We start from the raw sequence: 19119 nt of genomic DNA on the forward strand, positions 1-19119 counted from the left end.
CCCTGCCTAGCGCAGTTTCAAGCTGTGACACGCCTTTATCGACCGCTCGCAAGGTCTCTGATTGGCCGCATGTACCTCACCGCTTGATGTTTGACAGTGCCATCCAAGGCAGGACCGTCCGTTATATCGTGGGGGTACGGACGATGTGATAGATCTCACGACGACGAACCCATCATAAACTGACACTTCAGGCAATCGACAAAGTATCCGGTACACAGAAGAAAAGCAGGTTCACGCTCCGTAGCCGTCAAGCAGTAGTAACCGAAACCATTAATTCCCAGCCCCGTTCCATAGACGACGTGACAAAAGAAAAAGATATCATAACTCAATTTCCATGATATAGCACGCACGAGACCCCAAAGGAAAACCGAGTAAAAGGAAAAAAAGAGCCATCATCATCAACCCATCCTCTGCCTCTTCGCCGCGCGCTCCGCCTCCTCCTTCTCTTCTTCCTCGTTCGGATCGTACTTGACCATGTTGGCGCGCCAGGCGCGGTGGTCGTCGACGGCGTGGCAGCCCCAGCACGCGGGGGCGCTCGTGTCCTCCTCCCACGGCAGGTTCATCATGACCTCGCCGCACGTGCGGCAGCGGTACAGCTCCATCCACGGCCACGTAGCCGAGTACTGGGCGAAGGCGGCCCAGAAGCCGTCGATGGCGTCCATTTCCTCGACGAAGGCCGGGTTGCGGGTGAAGTACTTGAGCCGCGTCTTGACGATGGCGAGCGCCACGCACCGCAGCCGCTTGTCGCTCTCGGGCGTCGTCTCGAAGACGCGGGCGACGACGGACGGGAAGTCCGGGTGCCGCCACCCCTGCCCGCGCACCGCGTCGTCCATGAACGCCCGCCACGCCTGCTCCTTCAGCTCCGACACCTGGTACTTCTCCGCGATGCTGTACAGCCCGACCGCGTACGCCATCGACAGGCCCGCGTCGGCGCAGATCTCGGCCCCGTCCAGCACGCGCTCCGTCTGCACCCGCGACGTGTAAAAGTAGCCGAGCAGCCCGTCGACGAGGCTCGGCTCGTCGTCGTCGAGCTCGATGACGCCGGTGCCCTGGCAGGTCGTTAACCATCCGCAACTTTTATTTTTCTTCCCTTCTCTTGACAACGGAAAGCGGAATGATGGCAAAGGGAGGGAGCAAGCATACCCCAATCGGCGAGTCCGGATGCAGCTGGTTTGCGAAGAAGTCGGATTGCGGGCCAATGACGACGCGGTGGGCGTAAAAGGTGTATTCGCGGCAGCGGATGATCAGGTCGCTCCAGTTGTGGTTCTCGAACCGGCCGTCGTAGAGCCTGTGGCGGAAAAGAATGGCACGCTCCGTCAGCCACGAATTCCTTTAACGGCAATCACTTTTCGACTGTAGGTTGGTGCGCGACTCATGGGCCGGCGCTAGTAAAGGGAAGAGAGGAGCCCCACTTCTCCAAGCCGCGTTTGAAGTCGCTGTTGATTCTGTCCGACTCGGGCTCGGTGTAGGCCCCGTCGGGTTGCGGTTTGACGTTGTAGCCGAGCGGCGGGAAGCGGTAGAAGCCGGGCGTCGAGATCTTGGTGCTGCTGGGCCGGGTGGGGATGCTGAATTCCCCTGAGCTGCGGGCCGTCATGGGCGGCGACGGCGGCCGCGACGACTGCTGCGACGCAAAGGCCTTGAAGCGCGCGAACGAGGCGTCCATGTTGCTGCGGGTGGCACGGGTGCGGAGAGGAGGGAATATGACAGCGAGCGGCACAAAGGTTTGCAGCCGTGCCTGGTCTTATGTAGTCCTCGCGGTGAGCTCATCCCACAAATTCCCCGATGCGGCATGGCGCCATGGACGTGGACAGTGTGCACAGGCCGCACGAGCGCTTCTTCACCGGTGAGCGAAGTCGTTGCCGAGAGAACCTCACGCCAGGAGCGAGCGGGCTGCTGGCTCTGGCTTGGCGACATGGCCATTATCCGCTCCCCTCGAAGCCATCGGCCTGCGTGCCCTGCTCGCCCTGTCCTCCCTTCGCGCCCTCTGCTGACGACAACGCCGCTGCCGCCTCTTGCGCCTGCACCCTCTTCCGCCAGATGGTCCCAATCTCTCCGGGAATGTCCCAAATCGACACTCCCCTCCACTGCACCGCCGAGTCTTCCAGACCGCAGGCGGGGCACTTGTTCATGCCCTCCTCGCGCACCTCCAGCGCGACCTGCGAGAGGCATGACGGGCAGAACAGGCGGTCGATGTCGGGGAAGGCCTTCTGGTACGCGACCAAGTCGTCCCAGAAGGTCTCGAGCGCCTCCATGTCGGGCACAAAATGCGGCGCATACTTCTGGTTAAACCAGTGCAGCTGCGGCACCACGGCGCTCAGCACGGCGTGGCGCAGCCCCATGTCCTTCTCGGGCGTCGACTCCCACACGTACGCGATGGTCTTGATGAAGTGCGGCGACTGCCACTCGCCCGCGTTCAGGTAGTCGTTGAAAGCGGCCCAGGCGCGCAGCTTGAGCCCCGAGACGCGGTACTTCTCGGCGATGGCGTAGACGGAGGCGAAGAAGCGCGTCTTGCGGCCGTCCTTCAGCCGCACGTTCTCGTGCAGCGGGATGTCCTGGATGTAGAAGTAGGCAAGTAACACCTCTACCAGCTCAGGGGGATCCTCACTGAGGTCGATGACTCCGGTGCGTGCTTCCTGTGTGCGTGTTCAGCTCGACCATGGGCGGCAAAAAGCAGGTGTAGTCGCACCACAAACGGAGAGTCGGGCTTGCAAGCGTTGTCGAAGAAGTCGCATTGCGAGCACACGACGATGCGGTGGACATTGTACTCGCGGCCTCTGCATTTGACGACGAGATCGGTGTACTTGGTGCCGGAAAATCGGTTGTCCCAGTGGCTGTCGGGGACGATCAATGACGGACGCGTGCACGGTGTTGGCAAACTCGGCTCACCCTTTCAGCGCATCAGACAGGCCCTGGTCAGCCCGGGGCAGCCCAAGCGTGTAGCTGCCGGTTCGCGGCTTGAGGTCGTAGCCTAGGGGGCCCGGCATGGTCGGATGCAGGCAGGGAAGCTTCCGGAAGAGGCAGAAAAGAAAGACGTGCGGATAAGGAGTCTTGGGCCGCGCGAGCCTGAAACCATGGCGCGCCCGATTCCAAAACGCCTGGGCACGTGGCATGCTGTGCACAGACTAGCAATGCTTAGCATGTATCGATAAGGATGACATCATCCCACTAACGTCCTCCATTGTGCCTGCACTGTAGACGCTGCATCCCGCTCATGTCCGTCACGCTTCCATCCAACATGGGCCTCATGTTCCTCAATGCTCTGCCCTCCTGTCGCTGTAAAAGTTGTGAGGAAAGTCATACCATAACGATGATTAACCCTGTCTTTTCTTTTCCACTCGCCGCGCGCATGCCGCATCAGACCCAGCTCGGTGATGCCTACGCTCAAATGGCAGCCGCGCCGTCACGGTTCACAACGGGACTTCCGGAATATTGATAGCGACTCACACTCCGTTTCAGTGAACACGTGCGCCAGCTGGCCTCTAGATCGGACGCAAGGCCCTTCTACGGAGCCCAGAGAGCTCAAATCTGCCGTAACCTGCAGTGACCATGAAATCACTTCGCTTTGCCGCAGTGGGCTTCACCCTACATTCACTACAACTCCCTTGGTTCTTGGCACCGTGGTCCAATCACATGCCAGGTGTCACCATAAAATGACGCCGCTCTAGATTTCGCTCCCTCCACCTTCATTAGCTTAACACCACCGGTCCATCGCCCACCCTGTCCAAGAAAAACACAATTGTCGGCAGTACAGTCACCGCCGTGTGTACACAAGACAATCACCATGTCGCTGAAAAGGAAACGAGAATTTTACGAGTAAGATTCACTGATATCCTCCCCAACCACCAATGGCAAGACGACTTCAAAGCTAACTAAGAGCTCGCGACAGTTCTGTTAACAGGGGCGACTTTTGCGATCTTGCGCTCATCTTTCGCGACGAAAGCAGACTCTTCTGCCATCGCGTCATCGTCTGCTCCCAATGCGACTACTTCAGGAACGCCCTCAGGCCAGGCACCTTCAAGGTACGGTAAATCTTAACCCACTATGAAGATGATTCATCGCTCACCACACCTGCCCTACCTATAGGAGAGCCGTACTCAAACGATAGAACTCAAACACTATCCGCCTCAAGCCATCAGGTGCATGATCGACTTCATCTACACTGGGAAATATTCCGTTTTCGATCAGCCCGACGACAAGATTTGCCGCCCTGAAGAACCCGGCCACCACAAGCCTAAGCAATCTTGTCCCACCAAGTCCTCGTCATCGTCGTCCTATCCCAGTCACAACACCACCCCTCCGGCGGCATCCACCTCAGAATACGCCCGTCAAATGCTTGCCCATGCCGACGTCTACGTTGTCGCGGAGTTCTTCCAGGTGCCCGCGCTGGCTAAAATGGCCGCCTCAGTCATCGATGACGAACTCAAGGCCCGCTTCGCCGACATGCTCGGCGTCTTCCCCAAGCTCGCCCAAACCATCTGCGCCGGCATCCCGGCGTCCGCCGATGACGATCCCTCCTCCTGCTTCTCCTACTTCTCGACGCCGAAGACGCTCCGCGGCCGCGTCATGAAATTCGGCCACCAGCACATGCACGCCTTCACCACCGCCGACCGGCTGTGGGACGTGCTCGACGAGGCGCCGGACTTCATGGAGGAGGCGATCGAGGGGATGCGCTTGAAGTTGACGGTGGCGGCGAACCGCATCAGCGGGCTGGAGGACCGGGTGGCGGCGCTCCATATCACGCTGGGCCGGTACCAGGCGTACAAGTGCCCGTGCGGCGAGAGGTTCAAGATGGCCATGCCGACGACCGCGGGCGTCACCGTGGGCTGCCCCCGGTGCAAGCGGACAAGGCTGGCCACCACTTGGGACCGGAAGACGTATCGGCTTGATGCGTGAGAGCGCAACATGGTACAATGTTCAGAACAGACTGGATGTTTCTGCTTGAAGTGCCACAGCGGGTGAAAAAGGAAATTTATTCTGTTACAGATAGTGTACTATATCCACTGGTAGTTGAATTCAAGATCCAAACGTGTTTGCGTATTTCAAAGACCGCATCTCATTCCGGATATTGGACTCGGCTACCCGCAGTCAGGAATCTGCGAGACACTGGTGGTTGGTTCTGTACGTGGAGGTGTTCCTTTCATGTCTGAAGCTGGCGTACCTATAGGCCAGGTGCGCTTGCCTTAAAGCGCGGCTGCCCTCTCGCATTGCAGCCGTCTTTCCCCAGCCGCATATTTCCAGCATTGAACTTGGCCACCAACACTCAACAACATATACAGATACGCTATGCCGCCCAAAGGTGACCAAGACTTCTTGGGAGGGCCGCCGCCACCCAACAACCCGCGTCCTCCCGGATGGACCGACGACAGGAGCCAGGGTGAGCGCTAAGCACCGCGAGCGAGGTATGGCTTCACGTACTGACGCTGTACCAGAAACACGCAAAATGAGGCGCGAAAGGCGTTCAAACGCGCGCAAAACAAAGCCCAGAACTTTTGGTAAGGCTGATGCATCTGACTTCTCTTGAGGTATAGCGCTGAATGCTGGTTGCGTAGACACCTACAGACCCGGAAATAGGAGTCCCCTTCACATGGAGCAATACGAAGTTCCTTCCCGGCCACGCAGTCGAAGCCCTCGCCGTGGAGAAGCCGCTCGTCACTCAGAGCACCGCCGTCGGCATTCACACTCAAGAAGTCGGAGCCCTCCTCCTCGAGAACACCGGCGCCGTCAGCATTCATGCTCAAGAAGTCGGAGCCCTCGTCGCTCAGAGCAGCACAGTCCCCAGCGTTCCCGCTCACGCAGTCGGAGTCCTCGCCGTCCACAAGACCCTCGTCGCTCGGAGTACCGCCGTCGGGGTTCACGTTCAAGAAGTCGGAGCCCTCTTCGCGAGGAGCGCCCTCGCCGCGGGGAGCAGTACAGTCCTCGGAGTTCCCGCTCACGCAGTCGGAGCCCGCGTCGCTCAGAGCGTCGCCGTTATTATTCCCGCTCCCGTAGCCGTAGCCGGAGCCCTCGCCGCTCAGGGCAGCATCGCCGTCATCTGCCCCGTTCAAGAAGTTGCAGCCCTCGTGGCCCGGAGCGTCGCCGCCACCATTCCCGCTCGCGTAGTCGGAGCCCTCGCCGCTCATAAAGCTCCGTCAGAATTCTCGCTTATGACAGAGTCCATGGGTGGGTCCTTTGAGGGAAGACGGGTCCTTTGTTGATAATTGAGGGGATCGTTGTACCATTGTCAAACCCAGTCAAAATCCTTTCCCGATAAGTTTACTGTCATTCCTAGAGATGCGTAGTTGAACATTAGCGGAGAGTGTTGGTCATAGCAGATCGAATTTTTTTGGGTGAGACATGAAGGTTGACCTCACTTCGCCTCTTCGCTTCCATTCACATGGCACACGTGCACCGCTATAAAAACCCACCGGCAGACCCGACTCTCCTCCCAGCTTCCTCAACTCTTCATCGTCGTACCACACAGACACAGAACCACCCACACCTTCGCGTGACGCACACCGAGGCGAAAAACAACGTCGGCACCATGTCGTTGAAAAGGAAAAGGAGCGCTCTTGAGTAAGGCTTCCCCACACCTCCACCTCACACCTACGACAAGTGAGCCCAGCTGACTTTGACCCTCACAGGGCCATGGAGAGTGGAGTCTTCAGCGATGTTACGCTCATCCTTCGTGATGGAAGCGAGCTCACATGTCACCGCATCCTGCTGCGCAGCTGCGATTTCTTCAAGAACGCCCTTGAGCCGGGTGGCTTTCAGGTATAGTAGCTGCTCTCTCCAGCGCGAAAGAGACTCTTTTCTCACTTACAACCACTTATAGGAGAGCCTGACCCGGATCATCGACATGAAGAACGATCCTCCGCAAGCCGTGAGAAAAGTGGTCGAGTACCTCTACACCGGAGACTACTCACTGTCGGGACAGACCGACGAGCCCCATGCGGCGAACGACGAGGAACCTGACGACGACGACGAGGAACCCGAGCTTGGGGAGCCCGAGTTCAAGCAGTACCGTCGACGCATGGCCAGCATGATGCCGAAAGAGATCGCCGACGCAGTCGTCGCCCACGCCGAAGTCTACGTCATGTCGGAATACTACCTGCTCCCAGAGCTGAAGGAGAAAGCAGCGAGCTGCATCAAAGCCGCGCTGAGCCTCGCCGACACCGACAGCGTGCTGGACGTATTCCCGCAGCTTGTTGGCATCGTCCACTCGGGCGTTCCGACCGAGAACTGCGCTCTGCACAAGGATCTCGTCGGGTTCGCGAGGGACAATGTGTCGGCGCTTACGTCCGGACCGACGTTCCAGAAGATGGTGGACAACTCAACCGAGTTCACGCAGAATATTATGCACGAGTTGGCCACGGCGATGAAACCGACGGAGTTGAAGGTGAAGCGGTTGGAGAAGCGCGTGAAAAGAGCTCGAATTCGGAGAATTTCCGGTTGATATTCCAACAGCTTAAGTTGGCAACTACTTGGAAGCAGTGCTGGCGGGACTGAGCGCGATGCGTGGGTTGGCCAGCAGTATTGATAGTTGGCAACGTGAACAGCACAAAAGACCAAAAATTCATGGTCAAATGAGGTCTGGACATATCTAAGAGACTGGATGCTTGTCCTCACAGTACGTTGATCTGGTAGATGCTCGAAATTTAAAAAAAAAAAAAAAAAAAAAATCTGCTTGATTGCAACAATTTAAACGGCCAAAGGCAGAAGAAGAAACAGAAGAGGCGTATAACCGTGCCGTGAACCACTCACTATTCAAGCGGCGCTGCCGTCATCCCAATCAAACGCACTTAGAAAACCAACACAAGAAACGGAAACGATCAACACCGCATTTACCAATCATCAAACACCGACGTCCAACCCTTTGAACCCCCCCAACCAATCACCACCCGGCCCCGTCCTCCAACGCCACACTCGACGGCCTCTCAGCCAGATCCTCAGGCTCGGGCGGGTCGTCGGGCTTGATGATGCGCTTCTTCCACGTGGCGGGCGCGAAGCCAGCGCCGCAATACATGCACTGCAGCAGCTCCGTCGGGCAAGGTTTAGGGATGTTCCACGCGACGGCGCGGCGGCAGACGGTGCAGCGGTAGCGGCGGCAATCAACAACAACAGGCTTAATCGCAGTCGGACCATGCCCATTCCCGACGCCGTTGGCAGCAGCGGCGGCGGAGCTGTTAGTGGTACGCACGGCGAGCTGGCGCGCGAGCTCGCGGCCGAAGACGCCGAGCTCGTCCATCATGTCGTCGAAGGCGGGGGTGCCGAGGAGGTCGCGGGCGTGGATGGCGCAGACGCGCAGGGCGACGTCGCGCAGGCCGCGGTCCGAGGCGGGCGTCGTCTCGTAGACGGCGCGGACGGCGGCGGGGAAGCGCGGGAAGCGGTGGTCGACGTCGCGCTCGAAGTTGGCTGTCGCGAGCCGCTTGAGCGCGGGGATGTCGTAGATCTCGCCGACGGCGTACATGTGGACGTGGAAGATCATGCGCTCCTCGACGGGCGAGTGCGGGGCGGCGGGGGATGGCGACGGCGGCGGCGGCGATGGGCACGTGTACGTGAAGGTGTAGCAGAATTCGAGCATGGCGCGCACCGTGGCCGGATCGTCGTGGTGCAGCTCGATGACGCCGGAGAGGGCTTCCTGCGGGGACGGGAGATGGGTTGGTGAGCTGTTCTGATCATGGTCATGGTGATGGTGGCTGGTGCTGGTGCTGGTGCTGCTGGCGCCCCTGCTGCCCGGCCGCCGCCCCCGCCGCCGCCGTCCCCTCTCGTGCTTGGTGGTGGTGGTGGTGGTGGTGGTAGGATGTACCTTGAAGCCGGTTTTGGGGTTGCAAGCGCGCCGAAAGAACTCGGATTGGCTGCATAGGATCACACGGTGGGCGCGGTGCTCGTCGCCATTGTTGCAGCGAATCAGCAAGTCGGAGAACTCGCTGTTTTTCCAGAAGCTTTTGCTTGCATCAGCAACGTCGGGCAATTGGGAGTTGGTGATTCATCTATCGCACTTGACGAGATTGTTCTTGAGACGCAATATGGGGTCGTCCTTGTTGGCGGAGGCCATCACCCGAGGGCGGACAGCCGGCTGCAGCTGATTATTCTTGATACGTTCGACTATGGCAACACGGCGAGCGGGGACGGAAGCGTGCGATGCAGGAAATACAGAATACAGACAGATGGCTGCTGTGGGGTCGACGACGTTGCGAAAGCGTTGGCTGGCGGCGGGGCGAGGCTGGCGCCGCGACCTGGAACAGTTGAGCCCCCGCTTTCCCACTCCAGGAAAAGCGTCATGTCACTATCTAATCACGTTAAGCGAGACCTGGGAGCACAAAGGCTGCGCGTTTGGCGTCAGGTCAGAGATATTAACATCGTCTCCAGCGGGGGGAGAGTAGTTGAGGTCTGAGGTCTCGTCTCGGCCACGCGCGGGCTCTAGTTGGTGTGGGCGCACGTGTCCAGCGGCGGCGGAAAGGTGGGCGGCGCCTTCGGAAAGTGGCATGGCAGTGCAGCGTAAGTGTTCTTCCGACTCTTCTCCACGGAAGAGTGGCGGCTCTGGCAAACGGCACATGCCCGCCCAACCTTCTATCGCGCGGCTCGAGCGACCGGCTGAGGCGGGCGGGAAGGGATCAAGCGTCGCTACCAAGTGTCTCACGATGGGGCACATCCCCCGCATTGCAGAGTATGGGGTAAGCAACACGCCGTGACGCGGAATTGGGTGCCGGCGAAGCGTCGGGCTCGCGAGACAATTCCGAAGCAGCCCATTTGCTGACCCATGCTGAGTAGAGATCTCGGGCTTCGCGGTGCGATCACTAATGTCGCGAGAGAGAGCCTGCCGCGCCGTGACGCACGCTTGTCGACGAGGAAGCGGTTGGTGATGTCTGACGTATGCTGACATATGACCGTGGTAAAAGCGGCGAGGATCCGCTGCTGCGATCACCCCCAGAGCGGTTGCGAGAGGCAGCAAGGTCGGTAGATCCTGCCGACCACCCCAGACTCTCCTGACGCTGGCCGACGTCGTGATGACAGGGTGTTGCAGAGTGCTGGGCGCCACCGACACCGGCGGACCCCGTTGCCCGAAACGGAAGCGGAGCGCGACATCGGGGCCTCGTGTGCTGAGCGCTGCCCCGAACCGGCATCCCGACGCGGACGCCCGACTGCTGCGAACTCCACCCCTGTGCTGGCAAGCATGCTTCTGGCGACGTCGTGCAACGCATCAATTTATTGGGTAAGCTGGAGGCCCCATGTCAGCGTTCACAAGCTCGGGGCCTGCTGTTGGGACGCCCACCGCTTCTTCATGTGCCCGGCGGTGGGCTCAGCTTCTGACAGCAGCGGCATCGTGTGGACTGAGTTGTTGCGTGATCCACGACGCTATGGGAAATATCGGCACCACACGAGTCTGGGCGGCACAGATTGAGCTAGGGAATTGGACAGGGAGGAATGGAGCGCGAACTGAGGCGGCTGGAGTTCCGGAGAGGCTGCACGTAGCCCGCTCGTCCGGGGTACAAGGAGATTATGGGACACGAAGTCCAAGGCGGTGACGGTTTGATGAATTATCAGATGCCACTATGCCACCGGTGCACTCACCAACCTGTTATCGAAGGATCTAGCCGCGTCGGAGGGCCGGTACAGCTCACATCCTTACCCAGAACCTGTGCGTTGGGATTGTCAGGAGGCGAGCAGCAAGGAATTTTCTGGACCAGCCCGTGCCAACGGTGCGGCCAGCCAGCATTCCACCAACGTGGCGGAGCATCAGCCATAGGCTCGGCGGGCCACCATCCCGAGCTCAATGGTTGAGAGGGCGAGTCGTGGTGGAGTCCGAAGACCGGAAATTGTTATCAGATGAATGGCCGGAAACGGAAAGCAGCAGGGGGAGAGATTGGCTTTTCCAGAAGGACTCGAACGGCGGTAGGGCTGACGGTTTCGATGACCATGCCGGAAAGCCGATCACGTCAGGGAGCCCGATCTGGCCCCCCGCCGCCCTGTTCCAGAGTCATGAGCATCATCGCCCTCGCACTGAGCCGTCGCAAAACCCTCAGCAGCGGCTATAGCAGAGCGCTACAATAAGGAGACGCACGCCGAACGCGTGGCCCACTGCTGCAGGGCAGAGCGCGGGGTGTTTAGGCAGGCCAATGCGAAGAGTGTGGTATGGCCTGCGTAAGCGCTGCAAGCATCTGGCGCGCGGCGCAATCAACCCCGGCCGCATCGCGAAACATCGCAACGCGTCGTCGCGCCTTGGGCCTAAAGGCCGTGCCAACCCGTACCTGCGTCATTCCAGCGCGGCGCAGCCATGGAGAGTACGCGGACGGGCTCGGCAGATATGCGACAGCGTAGCGAGTGCAGTGAGTGTGGGCGTTGCGAGGCGACGGAATTGCGGGCGCCGATGGCTGCAAGATGGCGTGCTTCTTGGAGCAACAAGTGCCGGGGGCACACTCCGCTGGCGGAAGACGTAACGCGAGGGCGGTGGATCGCGGGAGGAATGGGAGTCGGGAGGGCAGTCTATTAGCGGGTGTTCGCGGGCAAGTCCAGCCCGAGGCAAAAGTCTCCTGGGCTGGGGGCAAAAGCAGCGCTGGTCCAGCCGCAGATCCTTCTGTTTCGAGGACTTCGGTCCGGCAAAGCAAAAGAAGATCGCTTGTGTTCTGCTCCAGAGCCACGAGCCGTGTCCTCAACACGCCCACGTCGACTCAAATGCGCTAGATGCCCCCGACGAATTCTCTTTATCCCTTCCTCGTAGCAGCTTCCACTCTCCACCGTGTCGTCACTCGTCCCGCGTCTCACGGCGCGGCGCTTATTATTTGGCAGTCGCGCCTGCAGAGCCCGCCGAGCGCGCCTTCCGTCTGCGAATTTCGATCAGATAACAGCTGGTGAGCCTCCATGCCCCTCCACAAGCCCACCATCCCGTCCATGCCGCCATCCCGCTCTGTCGCCATGCGAGCCCGTGCCCGCCCGCACCTCCCATATATTCGCCGCCTCCCGTGTCCACGCTGACCATTGCATGCCCACCTAGCTGAGCCCTCCATCTCTCAGCGTCGCTTCCTGCTCGCCACTCCCACCGTCGCCATGGACGTTACCTCGAGACCACGGCAGCACGCCGTGCCCACCACCGAGACCTCCCACCCCAACGACCCCATACCCCATGAGCCTGCGTCGACCACCAAGTTCAATGCGCCACGGACTGTTCCCTCGAACGGCTCCTTCCGCTCCTCCCACGAGAGCCTCTCCTGGTCCGACTCGAGTGACTCAGAGGCGCCCTCGACGCCCAACACCGAGCCCATGAACGACCAGCAGGCCGATGAGCTTGTGGACAAGCTGGAGAACCTACCCACACCCTCCGTCGAGATCACCCCCAAGCAGGACAAAGCGCGCCGAGCCTCGACCACCCTTATCTCAGAAGACGCCGAAGGCATGCGCAAGCTCCTCGGCGAAGGCGAGACCGGCACCAAGCTCATTGAGAAATACTGCTGTGGTGGAGGCTGCTGCTTTGTGAAGACGCTGCCACCAGACACCACCGCGCCCGACTTCACCCCTGTCGTCCTTCCCGACAACGAGGCCTTCCGCAGTCTCGAACTCAAGCTGGGACCGCTCAGCCTCGACACCAAGCTCGAGCAGACGTTCGAATTGCCCAAGGAGACTGTGGCCTTCGACGCAGCCCCCCGGACCGAGCACAAGCATACCGCCGAGGTCCTCAAGAAGCCGCCTCATTTCATGCAGCCCCACCCGCCGTACAATGTCTTCTCCGCACCCGTCCACCATGCACGCGAGCTCACCAAGCCTGGAGCCCAGAAGCGCACCTTCCACTTCGACATTGATGTCACTGACTATCCCGATGAGGGAGGTGTTGACTTCAAGGTCGGAGGCGCTATCGGCATCTGCCCTCCCAACCCTCCGGACATGGTCGATGACGTCTTCGACCAATTGGGCGTGCCCAAGTTCGTGCGGGACAAGCCTGTCACACTTAAGACTCAGCGGATGAGATGGCCCACCATTTGGGGAGATGAGGAGGAGAGAGAGCTTGTCACCACGCGTCGTGAGCTCCTCACCTGGTGTGCAGACCTGCAAAGCACCCCTCCCACCAAGCAACTGCTGCGCCTCATGGCCGAGCATGCGGATGCCCTCAACGAACGACAGATTCTTCTTTACCTCACGTCGGCACAGGGCCAAGCCGCGTTCTGCGAGTAAGTAACACCGTGTATTGTCCTGATGGTTCGAGTATTGACATGAATTGAATAGCCTCCGCACTGGCTCCCACGTCACCGTCCCGCAGCTCCTTCATGCCTTCCCGTCGTCCCGGCCGCCGTTCAATGCCCTGCTGTCCGTTCTTCCTCAGCTCATGCCACGGTTCTATTCTCTTTCCAACGACCCTCATATCTCTTCTACCCGTCCTGGTATTCCTGGAGGTCGCCGTCTCATTGAAATGGCCGTCACTATCCACGAGGACCCTGACTGGCGAGAGGGCAAGACACGTACCGGTGTCGGCTCTGGATTCCTGGAGCGTCTCGCCCAGCAGTACATCGAAGCCGAGCAGTCAGGCATTCGTGATCCTGCACATGTCCTTGACCTCACTGTTCCCATGTTCCGTGGCCTCATGGCCAACCCTCTCTCCCGCCAGTTCGGTGGTGACGGACCGATGATGCTTGTCGGAGCCGGTGTGGGCATGGCCCCCTTCCGTGGCTTTATCCTCAACCGACTCAAGAACGCAAACTGCGCCAACAAGATCTGGCTTGTCCAGGGTGTTCGCGACAGCATGCTCGACGAGATCTACTCGGGAGAGCTCGGTGCCCACGAGAGGGAGATCAAGAAGGTTGTGCAGAGCCGTCGGGCCGGTTCGAATCGGTACGTCCAGGACGAGGTTCGGGCGCAAGCCGACGTTGTCTGGTTCGTGATCAATGCGCTTGACGGACGTATCTTTGTCTGTGGAAGCAGCAAGGGCATGGGCGAGGGTGTCCACCAAGCCCTCATCGACGTGACCATGGAGAAGGGCAACCTCAACCGCGACGAGGCCGAGGAGTTCTGGGAGAAGAAGAAGGAGGGTGGCCAGTACATTGCTGTAAGTGCTCGCCGTGTCCGCAACCGCCGACTGCAAGACGCTGACTTTTGAACCCAGGAAACCTGGTGATCTCCCTAGCTCCGTTATGCACGCGTGCCTCGATGCACCGCCGTGCATATTGTACAAACACGCTTCCCGCACACACATGTGATGTTTTTCGGCGTTTGGGTGGGGATGGTATGACCATGATTCGTATCGCATCGTCTGCGCTGCTGTTGTTGCTGTTGTCCATGGTCGCTTCTCTCCGACAGGCGAGTCATTCTCCTTTTGACTTTTCTTCTTCTTGGCATATGTTATATTTTTTTCTTTTCATCATTGGCGGGGCTCCTTAGCATGGCGTTTGATCCGGATGGGGCGGAGAAGGGAAGAGAAAAAATGGTCTCCCGACGCATGGGTTTTGTTGTCGTCGTTGTGGTACGAGGGTTGTTGCGGCGGCGATGATGATGACGATGATGATGATGGTTCGGAGACCTCGCTCGCTGCGTGGTGGTGGTGATGGTGGTTTGATAATGACGTTCCCGCGGCGGCGGCAGGCAGGCTCGACGTGGGTAGTCGAGCCGTTGGTATGCTGCAGATGGGGATCATGATAGATGATTGAGTTGTAGAAAGGAATGGTATAACAAATGATCAAACAAAAAATAGACCCTGGAACCGTGTTGTTTATGATGTGATGAGGTTGTGAGGGTATGGGAGAGAGTTGGGGAGTGGTAGTGGAGGTGGTGGTGGTGAAGGGGAGGGAGAGAGGGAGAGTAAGTAAGTAGGTAGGTCGGGCAGGCAGCAGGATTTAATACAATCTTACTCGGGGGAGGCAGGCGGGAGGGGGAGGGGGAACGGACGGAGACGCCGCTGGGCGAGGCGACCTAAAAGGCGAGACGAAAGAAACGGGCCGGACCTTGCCAGGCATATCTTTTTTTGCTTTTTTTGTCGCGCATCCCGCGCTTGTCCCCGCCGTACAAATAATAAGATACATACTACGAAACCGACCCGAGATACGACGACGACGACGACACGGCCGGACCGGAGGGAAGGGTATGATCCCCGAGCCCGACCGAACGCGTGGCGTGGCGTTGCATGAGGGGAATGGAAGAAGAGCCATGCGTCGACGAATCACATCCGTCAGGATTGTAAGCGTTGGTTGCCGATCGCGGTTTTGGGGTAGTTTTGATAGATGGAGATGAAAGAGGGACCGAGGCCGAAGGTTGTTGTTGGGCTTATGTCCGAGCCCGAACGAACGGGTCCAGCCGCGTGTAGCGTCTATTTGTCGAGGCGAAGGAGCATGATGCCGGATCGTCAGGGTCTGGAAGGATTCAATCCGTTGGCGACGGACCAGTCAGGAGCATTTTCTTTGCTTTCTGGCGGCTTTGCGAGGTGGTGTGTGGCTTGTTTTTCTTTGGGGGCCGGGGAGATATGGATGGATGGATGGATGGATGGATGGATGGCCTCGGTGGCGGTGGTGGACGGGAAGCTAGGCCAGAAGCTACTCGTCCTGCCTCTGTCTGGGTCAACACGGACGCCCGGCCGAGGCTGAGCTATGAAGTGTGCATTCGGCGAAGAAGCTGGAAAGAGCATAGAGAGACGAAGAGCGGGGATTTTTTTCTCTCTCTCTCCCACTCGACCTCCTTGCCGATACGTACGTGCGGTCACATTTTACGAGGGAGAAAGAGAGAGAGAGAGAAAGATCTTATGCGGCTACCCGCTGCTTGGGCCCGCTATGACCACATCCTCCTCTGCGGGCCGCAGGGCCGCGTTCGTTGTTGCGCGGGATGATTATTTTGGGATGCGTTTGGTTGGTCGACCGGCGTTGCCATGCGGGTCCCCCCTCCCCTCGTTTGGGTAACACAAATGGGTCGGGTTAGGTCAGGCCTCAATCAACCCGACATGCGATCTTTCGATCCGTGGCTGATGGACAGGGACGATATGGTCGTGTGATGAGGCATATGTGGTTCCAAAGGCAATTTCCGGTGAGCGAGATCGCGTTTGCAGGGTTATTTTCATTTTTTGGCGGCTTCGGCGGCGGCTTTGGGGAGGCGAGAGACGCCGATGGCGGAGGTGGATGGTGACGATGTTGAATTGGGAGAAGGGTGATTGGCTGGTCGTTTGTTTTACTTTGGCGAGGTTGATGTGGAGCGAGTGGACATGCTGGTTGAAATGAAGGAGTCTCCTTGTCGATAATTCGCTGGCTATCTTATGCCGCACCTTTCTCTGCGCTCTGCTCATTACTTTGGAAAGGTGGAAGCCGCGTGTACTGATGGTGCCCCCACGTTATTCATCGTTCGATGCTCGGTCATCAACGGATACTCTCGACATCCGCGTCTCCTCATTAACAGTAATCAATCACCAGTCAAGATAATATAATAATCGGGCTTCAGCTTGCAGGATCATTAAACCTCCACCGAGGACTAGTGAAGTGTTTACAACATGCAGCGGTGCAACATCATGGCCCGACATAACTATACAGTGTAGAGCTGAGGCTTCAGGTCAGTCTACGTTGATGGGTCAAGCAACTTCCCATTGTTCCTTATCAAGATATCCTCCCAACGAGGCGAACGACGCTACTAAAGACAGAAAGAGACGTCCAAGTTCACTCCTTTACATAGCGCGGCGAGCATGTTAAAGAGAGAGTAAGAGCTCCAGATGTTTCCAAATTGGCTCACGACGTTGACCTCTATTTGCACGGCTGCAGCGCAAACGGCAAGAGAAGAAGAACCACTGGAACAGCCTCAGTGCCCAGCAACAGAAGGCACACAAATGGCCGGGTGACGTCGATAGATCCGCCATCGGCGCCTCCACGCGCCGCATGATCCAAGACGGTCTTTTTCCGCTCCGAACCGCTTGCAGAGCGATGGTGTTATCCCCTACCAAAACGATATCAACCCCGATGAATAGCAACATCAACGACTCGCTGTACAACACCCATACTCGCCGCATTATCGAGCACGGCGTCAAGACAGAAGAGCTTCCCAAGTTCGTAATGGTCTCGGCTTGTATCCTGACTCTCAGGTCCCGGAAAAGTTTGTGGTGGACTGGTGGTGCTCTTTGATCCGCTCTCCTCGTACCTCGTGTATCTCCACACGAGGCTTATGACTCTCACAGGGGGATTTTTTTTTTTTTTTGGCAGAGGGACAGGCGGTGATTGACTCCTTTAACTCGGAAAATGGACATAGGCTTCTGGTTACAACCGCATCAGTCGTCGCGAGAGGGGTGGTGGACCTTCAATTGTGGAGTTGTACTATCAAAACTTTCCAGGGACTGTTTCTGAAATCCTAACCCTTGTACACTGAGGTTCTGGAAGTTGCTGGGGAATTTTAATTTCGAATACTCTCAGTCCTCAACTCGGTGCCCGCCATTATCTACTGGCACATCCACGAATACGTCCATTCAATCCTTATCAGGCTTAGTGTCTTCCCAAGCAGTTTCTAACGCTTAGCAACTGGATGTCCATCCAATGACAAGGCTATGTGATAGTACAAGCTGGTGCCCGTCGACGTATTGGCGGGATCATGCGTGACGAAGAGATCCAACTTGGGATATACATCCTCACAGCTTCCGTCCCGAGCGAAGTCCAAAGCGCTGTCGATGATACTTCCAAATTTCCTGAACTTCGCTTTAGGCCACGAGGGCTTAGTTCAAATGCCACATCTGGTTGACCTAAGCGGCTCGCCTCCCATGACTCGCCTCTTTAACGGCCATAGCTCCTGGGTGAGGTGACCCTGTGTTCAACATTTTAGCGTACGCACTTTCATACACAGCCTCTTAATCCAAGCCCCCCCAACCCTTTTCTTCTATTTTTTGGCAGCACTCATTTCTCCTCCGACCGTGGCAACAAAGCTGCGCCACTCAATCTACCGCAACCATGAGCACCGCGTCCACCGAGCCCCCGGTCCTACATTACGTCGCCGTCGTCATATGCTGTATGCTTGTAGGTGTGTTGGTAACGGGGGGCCTTGTGTACCTCTACAAAAGACGCGCGACCATCGAAGATCGAATACACACCGTCACGGCCAACTCAGGGCAACAAGTAATTCGGATGACTATAAAGAGGACGGGTACGACCAGCCAGAGGGATACGGGGTAAGTGCCCGCATAGGGAATTGGAGCCCGACACGACTGACGCGAAGCAACCCAAGCAACCCCGCGCTCGACGCCCATGGTACTTCGCCTCCACCCTCTTCCCTGCCTCCGGCCTATCCTTCCACCTCCTCCGTAAAGCGGGGCGCGAATTGAGAAATGGGAGGCTACAGCCAAGGAATGAAAGGCTTCCAAACTAAAGCTCGGGACGGAAGGCTCGGAAGAAAACAGGAACTACTGCGGCAAATGCTTCACATACCACTTCTGTCTACTCCAAATATCTCGCGGCCCGTGGCTCGTCTCGTCAACGGGCCGTGATTCATACGTGATCCTTACCATGCGCAACCTCTGAGACACAGACAGCTATTTATTCAAGACCTCTTCCTCTCGTTTTCTCGCCCATCTCTCTCAAACTTTCCAGCAACAAAGCAGCAGCGTCCCACCTCTACCGCAAACATCGTCATGGACGATAGCGACTGGACTTTCCTAAGCTGGATCTTGGGCGTTTTTCTACTCTTTCTTGTCCTTTCTTTCGTTTGGTCTCCGAAAATAAGAGGAAGCCCAAGAGACCCAAGCCGCCTCGAGGCTGGAAACCCAGCAACAGATGGGATCCGCTACCAACTCCCCAAGAAAGTTCTGAGAGGGCCGCTGGTGGCGTTTATTGCGACAAAAGGCGAATTATAGAGAGAGGGTGCTACAGCTAAAGGAAGGAAAGAAGTGTAAAAAAAAAAAGAAAAGAAAAAACTTCGAATGGAAGCTCCAGCATGTTTTTTATATCAAGTCATACCTGTATTCGTAGTTAGTAGCCCGACTTTAGAAAACCTTTACGAAAGCCACGTATCCTCTTTTTTTTTTTTTTTCCCCTCACTAATCCTGCCTATACGCATTACCGTGGCACTACCTACAAACCATCACGTCATCTTCTCAGTCGGGGGGGCCGGGGCAGTCTACCGGATAGCCCAGGGTCCTCCCCCCCCCCAAGCATCCATCCGTGGTTCACACGCCATCCAGTCAAAAGAACAAATCCTATTTCAAACCGC

The 19119-nt window shown here is 57.9% G+C and overlaps 7 protein-coding genes across 7 annotated transcripts; 3 read left to right on the top strand and 4 right to left on the bottom strand.

Annotated features, from left to right (window-relative positions):
* Positions 1 to 398: 398 nt before the first annotated feature.
* Positions 399 to 1663, bottom strand: SLS55_007248 (uncharacterized protein; the record flags this gene model as incomplete). The annotated part of the gene is made up of 3 exons (XM_066778669.1): positions 399 to 1049; positions 1144 to 1288; positions 1455 to 1663. 3 exons carry the CDS (start codon positions 1661 to 1663, stop codon positions 399 to 401), a joined length of 1005 nt encoding a protein of 334 aa, XP_066631106.1.
* Positions 1664 to 1919: 256 nt separating this feature from the next.
* On the bottom strand, positions 1920 to 2984 carry SLS55_007249 (uncharacterized protein; the record flags this gene model as incomplete). The annotated part of the gene is made up of 3 exons (XM_066778670.1): positions 1920 to 2633; positions 2687 to 2831; positions 2887 to 2984. 3 exons carry the CDS (start codon positions 2982 to 2984, stop codon positions 1920 to 1922), a joined length of 957 nt encoding a protein of 318 aa, XP_066631107.1.
* A 1156-nt stretch (positions 2985 to 4140) lies between these two features.
* On the top strand, positions 4141 to 4893 carry SLS55_007250 (uncharacterized protein; the record flags this gene model as incomplete). The annotated part of the gene is made up of 1 exon (XM_066778671.1): positions 4141 to 4893. One exon carries the CDS (start codon positions 4141 to 4143, stop codon positions 4891 to 4893), a length of 753 nt encoding a protein of 250 aa, XP_066631108.1.
* Positions 4894 to 5381: 488 nt separating this feature from the next.
* Positions 5382 to 6157, bottom strand: SLS55_007251 (uncharacterized protein; the record flags this gene model as incomplete). Its single annotated transcript, XM_066778672.1, has 2 exons — positions 5382 to 6107; positions 6149 to 6157. The coding sequence occupies 2 exons, from the start codon at positions 6155 to 6157 to the stop codon at positions 5382 to 5384; spliced, it is 735 nt and encodes a 244-aa protein (XP_066631109.1).
* A 467-nt stretch (positions 6158 to 6624) lies between these two features.
* On the top strand, positions 6625 to 7432 carry SLS55_007252 (uncharacterized protein; the record flags this gene model as incomplete). Its single annotated transcript, XM_066778673.1, has 2 exons — positions 6625 to 6750; positions 6812 to 7432. 2 exons carry the CDS (start codon positions 6625 to 6627, stop codon positions 7430 to 7432), a joined length of 747 nt encoding a protein of 248 aa, XP_066631110.1.
* A 438-nt stretch (positions 7433 to 7870) lies between these two features.
* On the bottom strand, positions 7871 to 9034 carry SLS55_007253 (uncharacterized protein; the record flags this gene model as incomplete). Its single annotated transcript, XM_066778674.1, has 3 exons — positions 7871 to 8617; positions 8786 to 8921; positions 8979 to 9034. 3 exons carry the CDS (start codon positions 9032 to 9034, stop codon positions 7871 to 7873), a joined length of 939 nt encoding a protein of 312 aa, XP_066631111.1.
* Positions 9035 to 12024: 2990 nt separating this feature from the next.
* SLS55_007254 (uncharacterized protein) lies at positions 12025 to 14062 on the top strand (the record flags this gene model as incomplete). Its single annotated transcript, XM_066778675.1, has 2 exons — positions 12025 to 13139; positions 13195 to 14062. 2 exons carry the CDS (start codon positions 12025 to 12027, stop codon positions 14060 to 14062), a joined length of 1983 nt encoding a protein of 660 aa, XP_066631112.1.
* Positions 14063 to 19119: the final 5057 nt, after the last annotated feature.

This window comes from Diplodia seriata (genome assembly GCF_021436955.1).
Source record: "Diplodia seriata strain FDS-637 chromosome Unknown scaffold_7, whole genome shotgun sequence".
In the NCBI taxonomy this organism is placed as follows: domain Eukaryota; kingdom Fungi; phylum Ascomycota; class Dothideomycetes; order Botryosphaeriales; family Botryosphaeriaceae; genus Diplodia; species Diplodia seriata.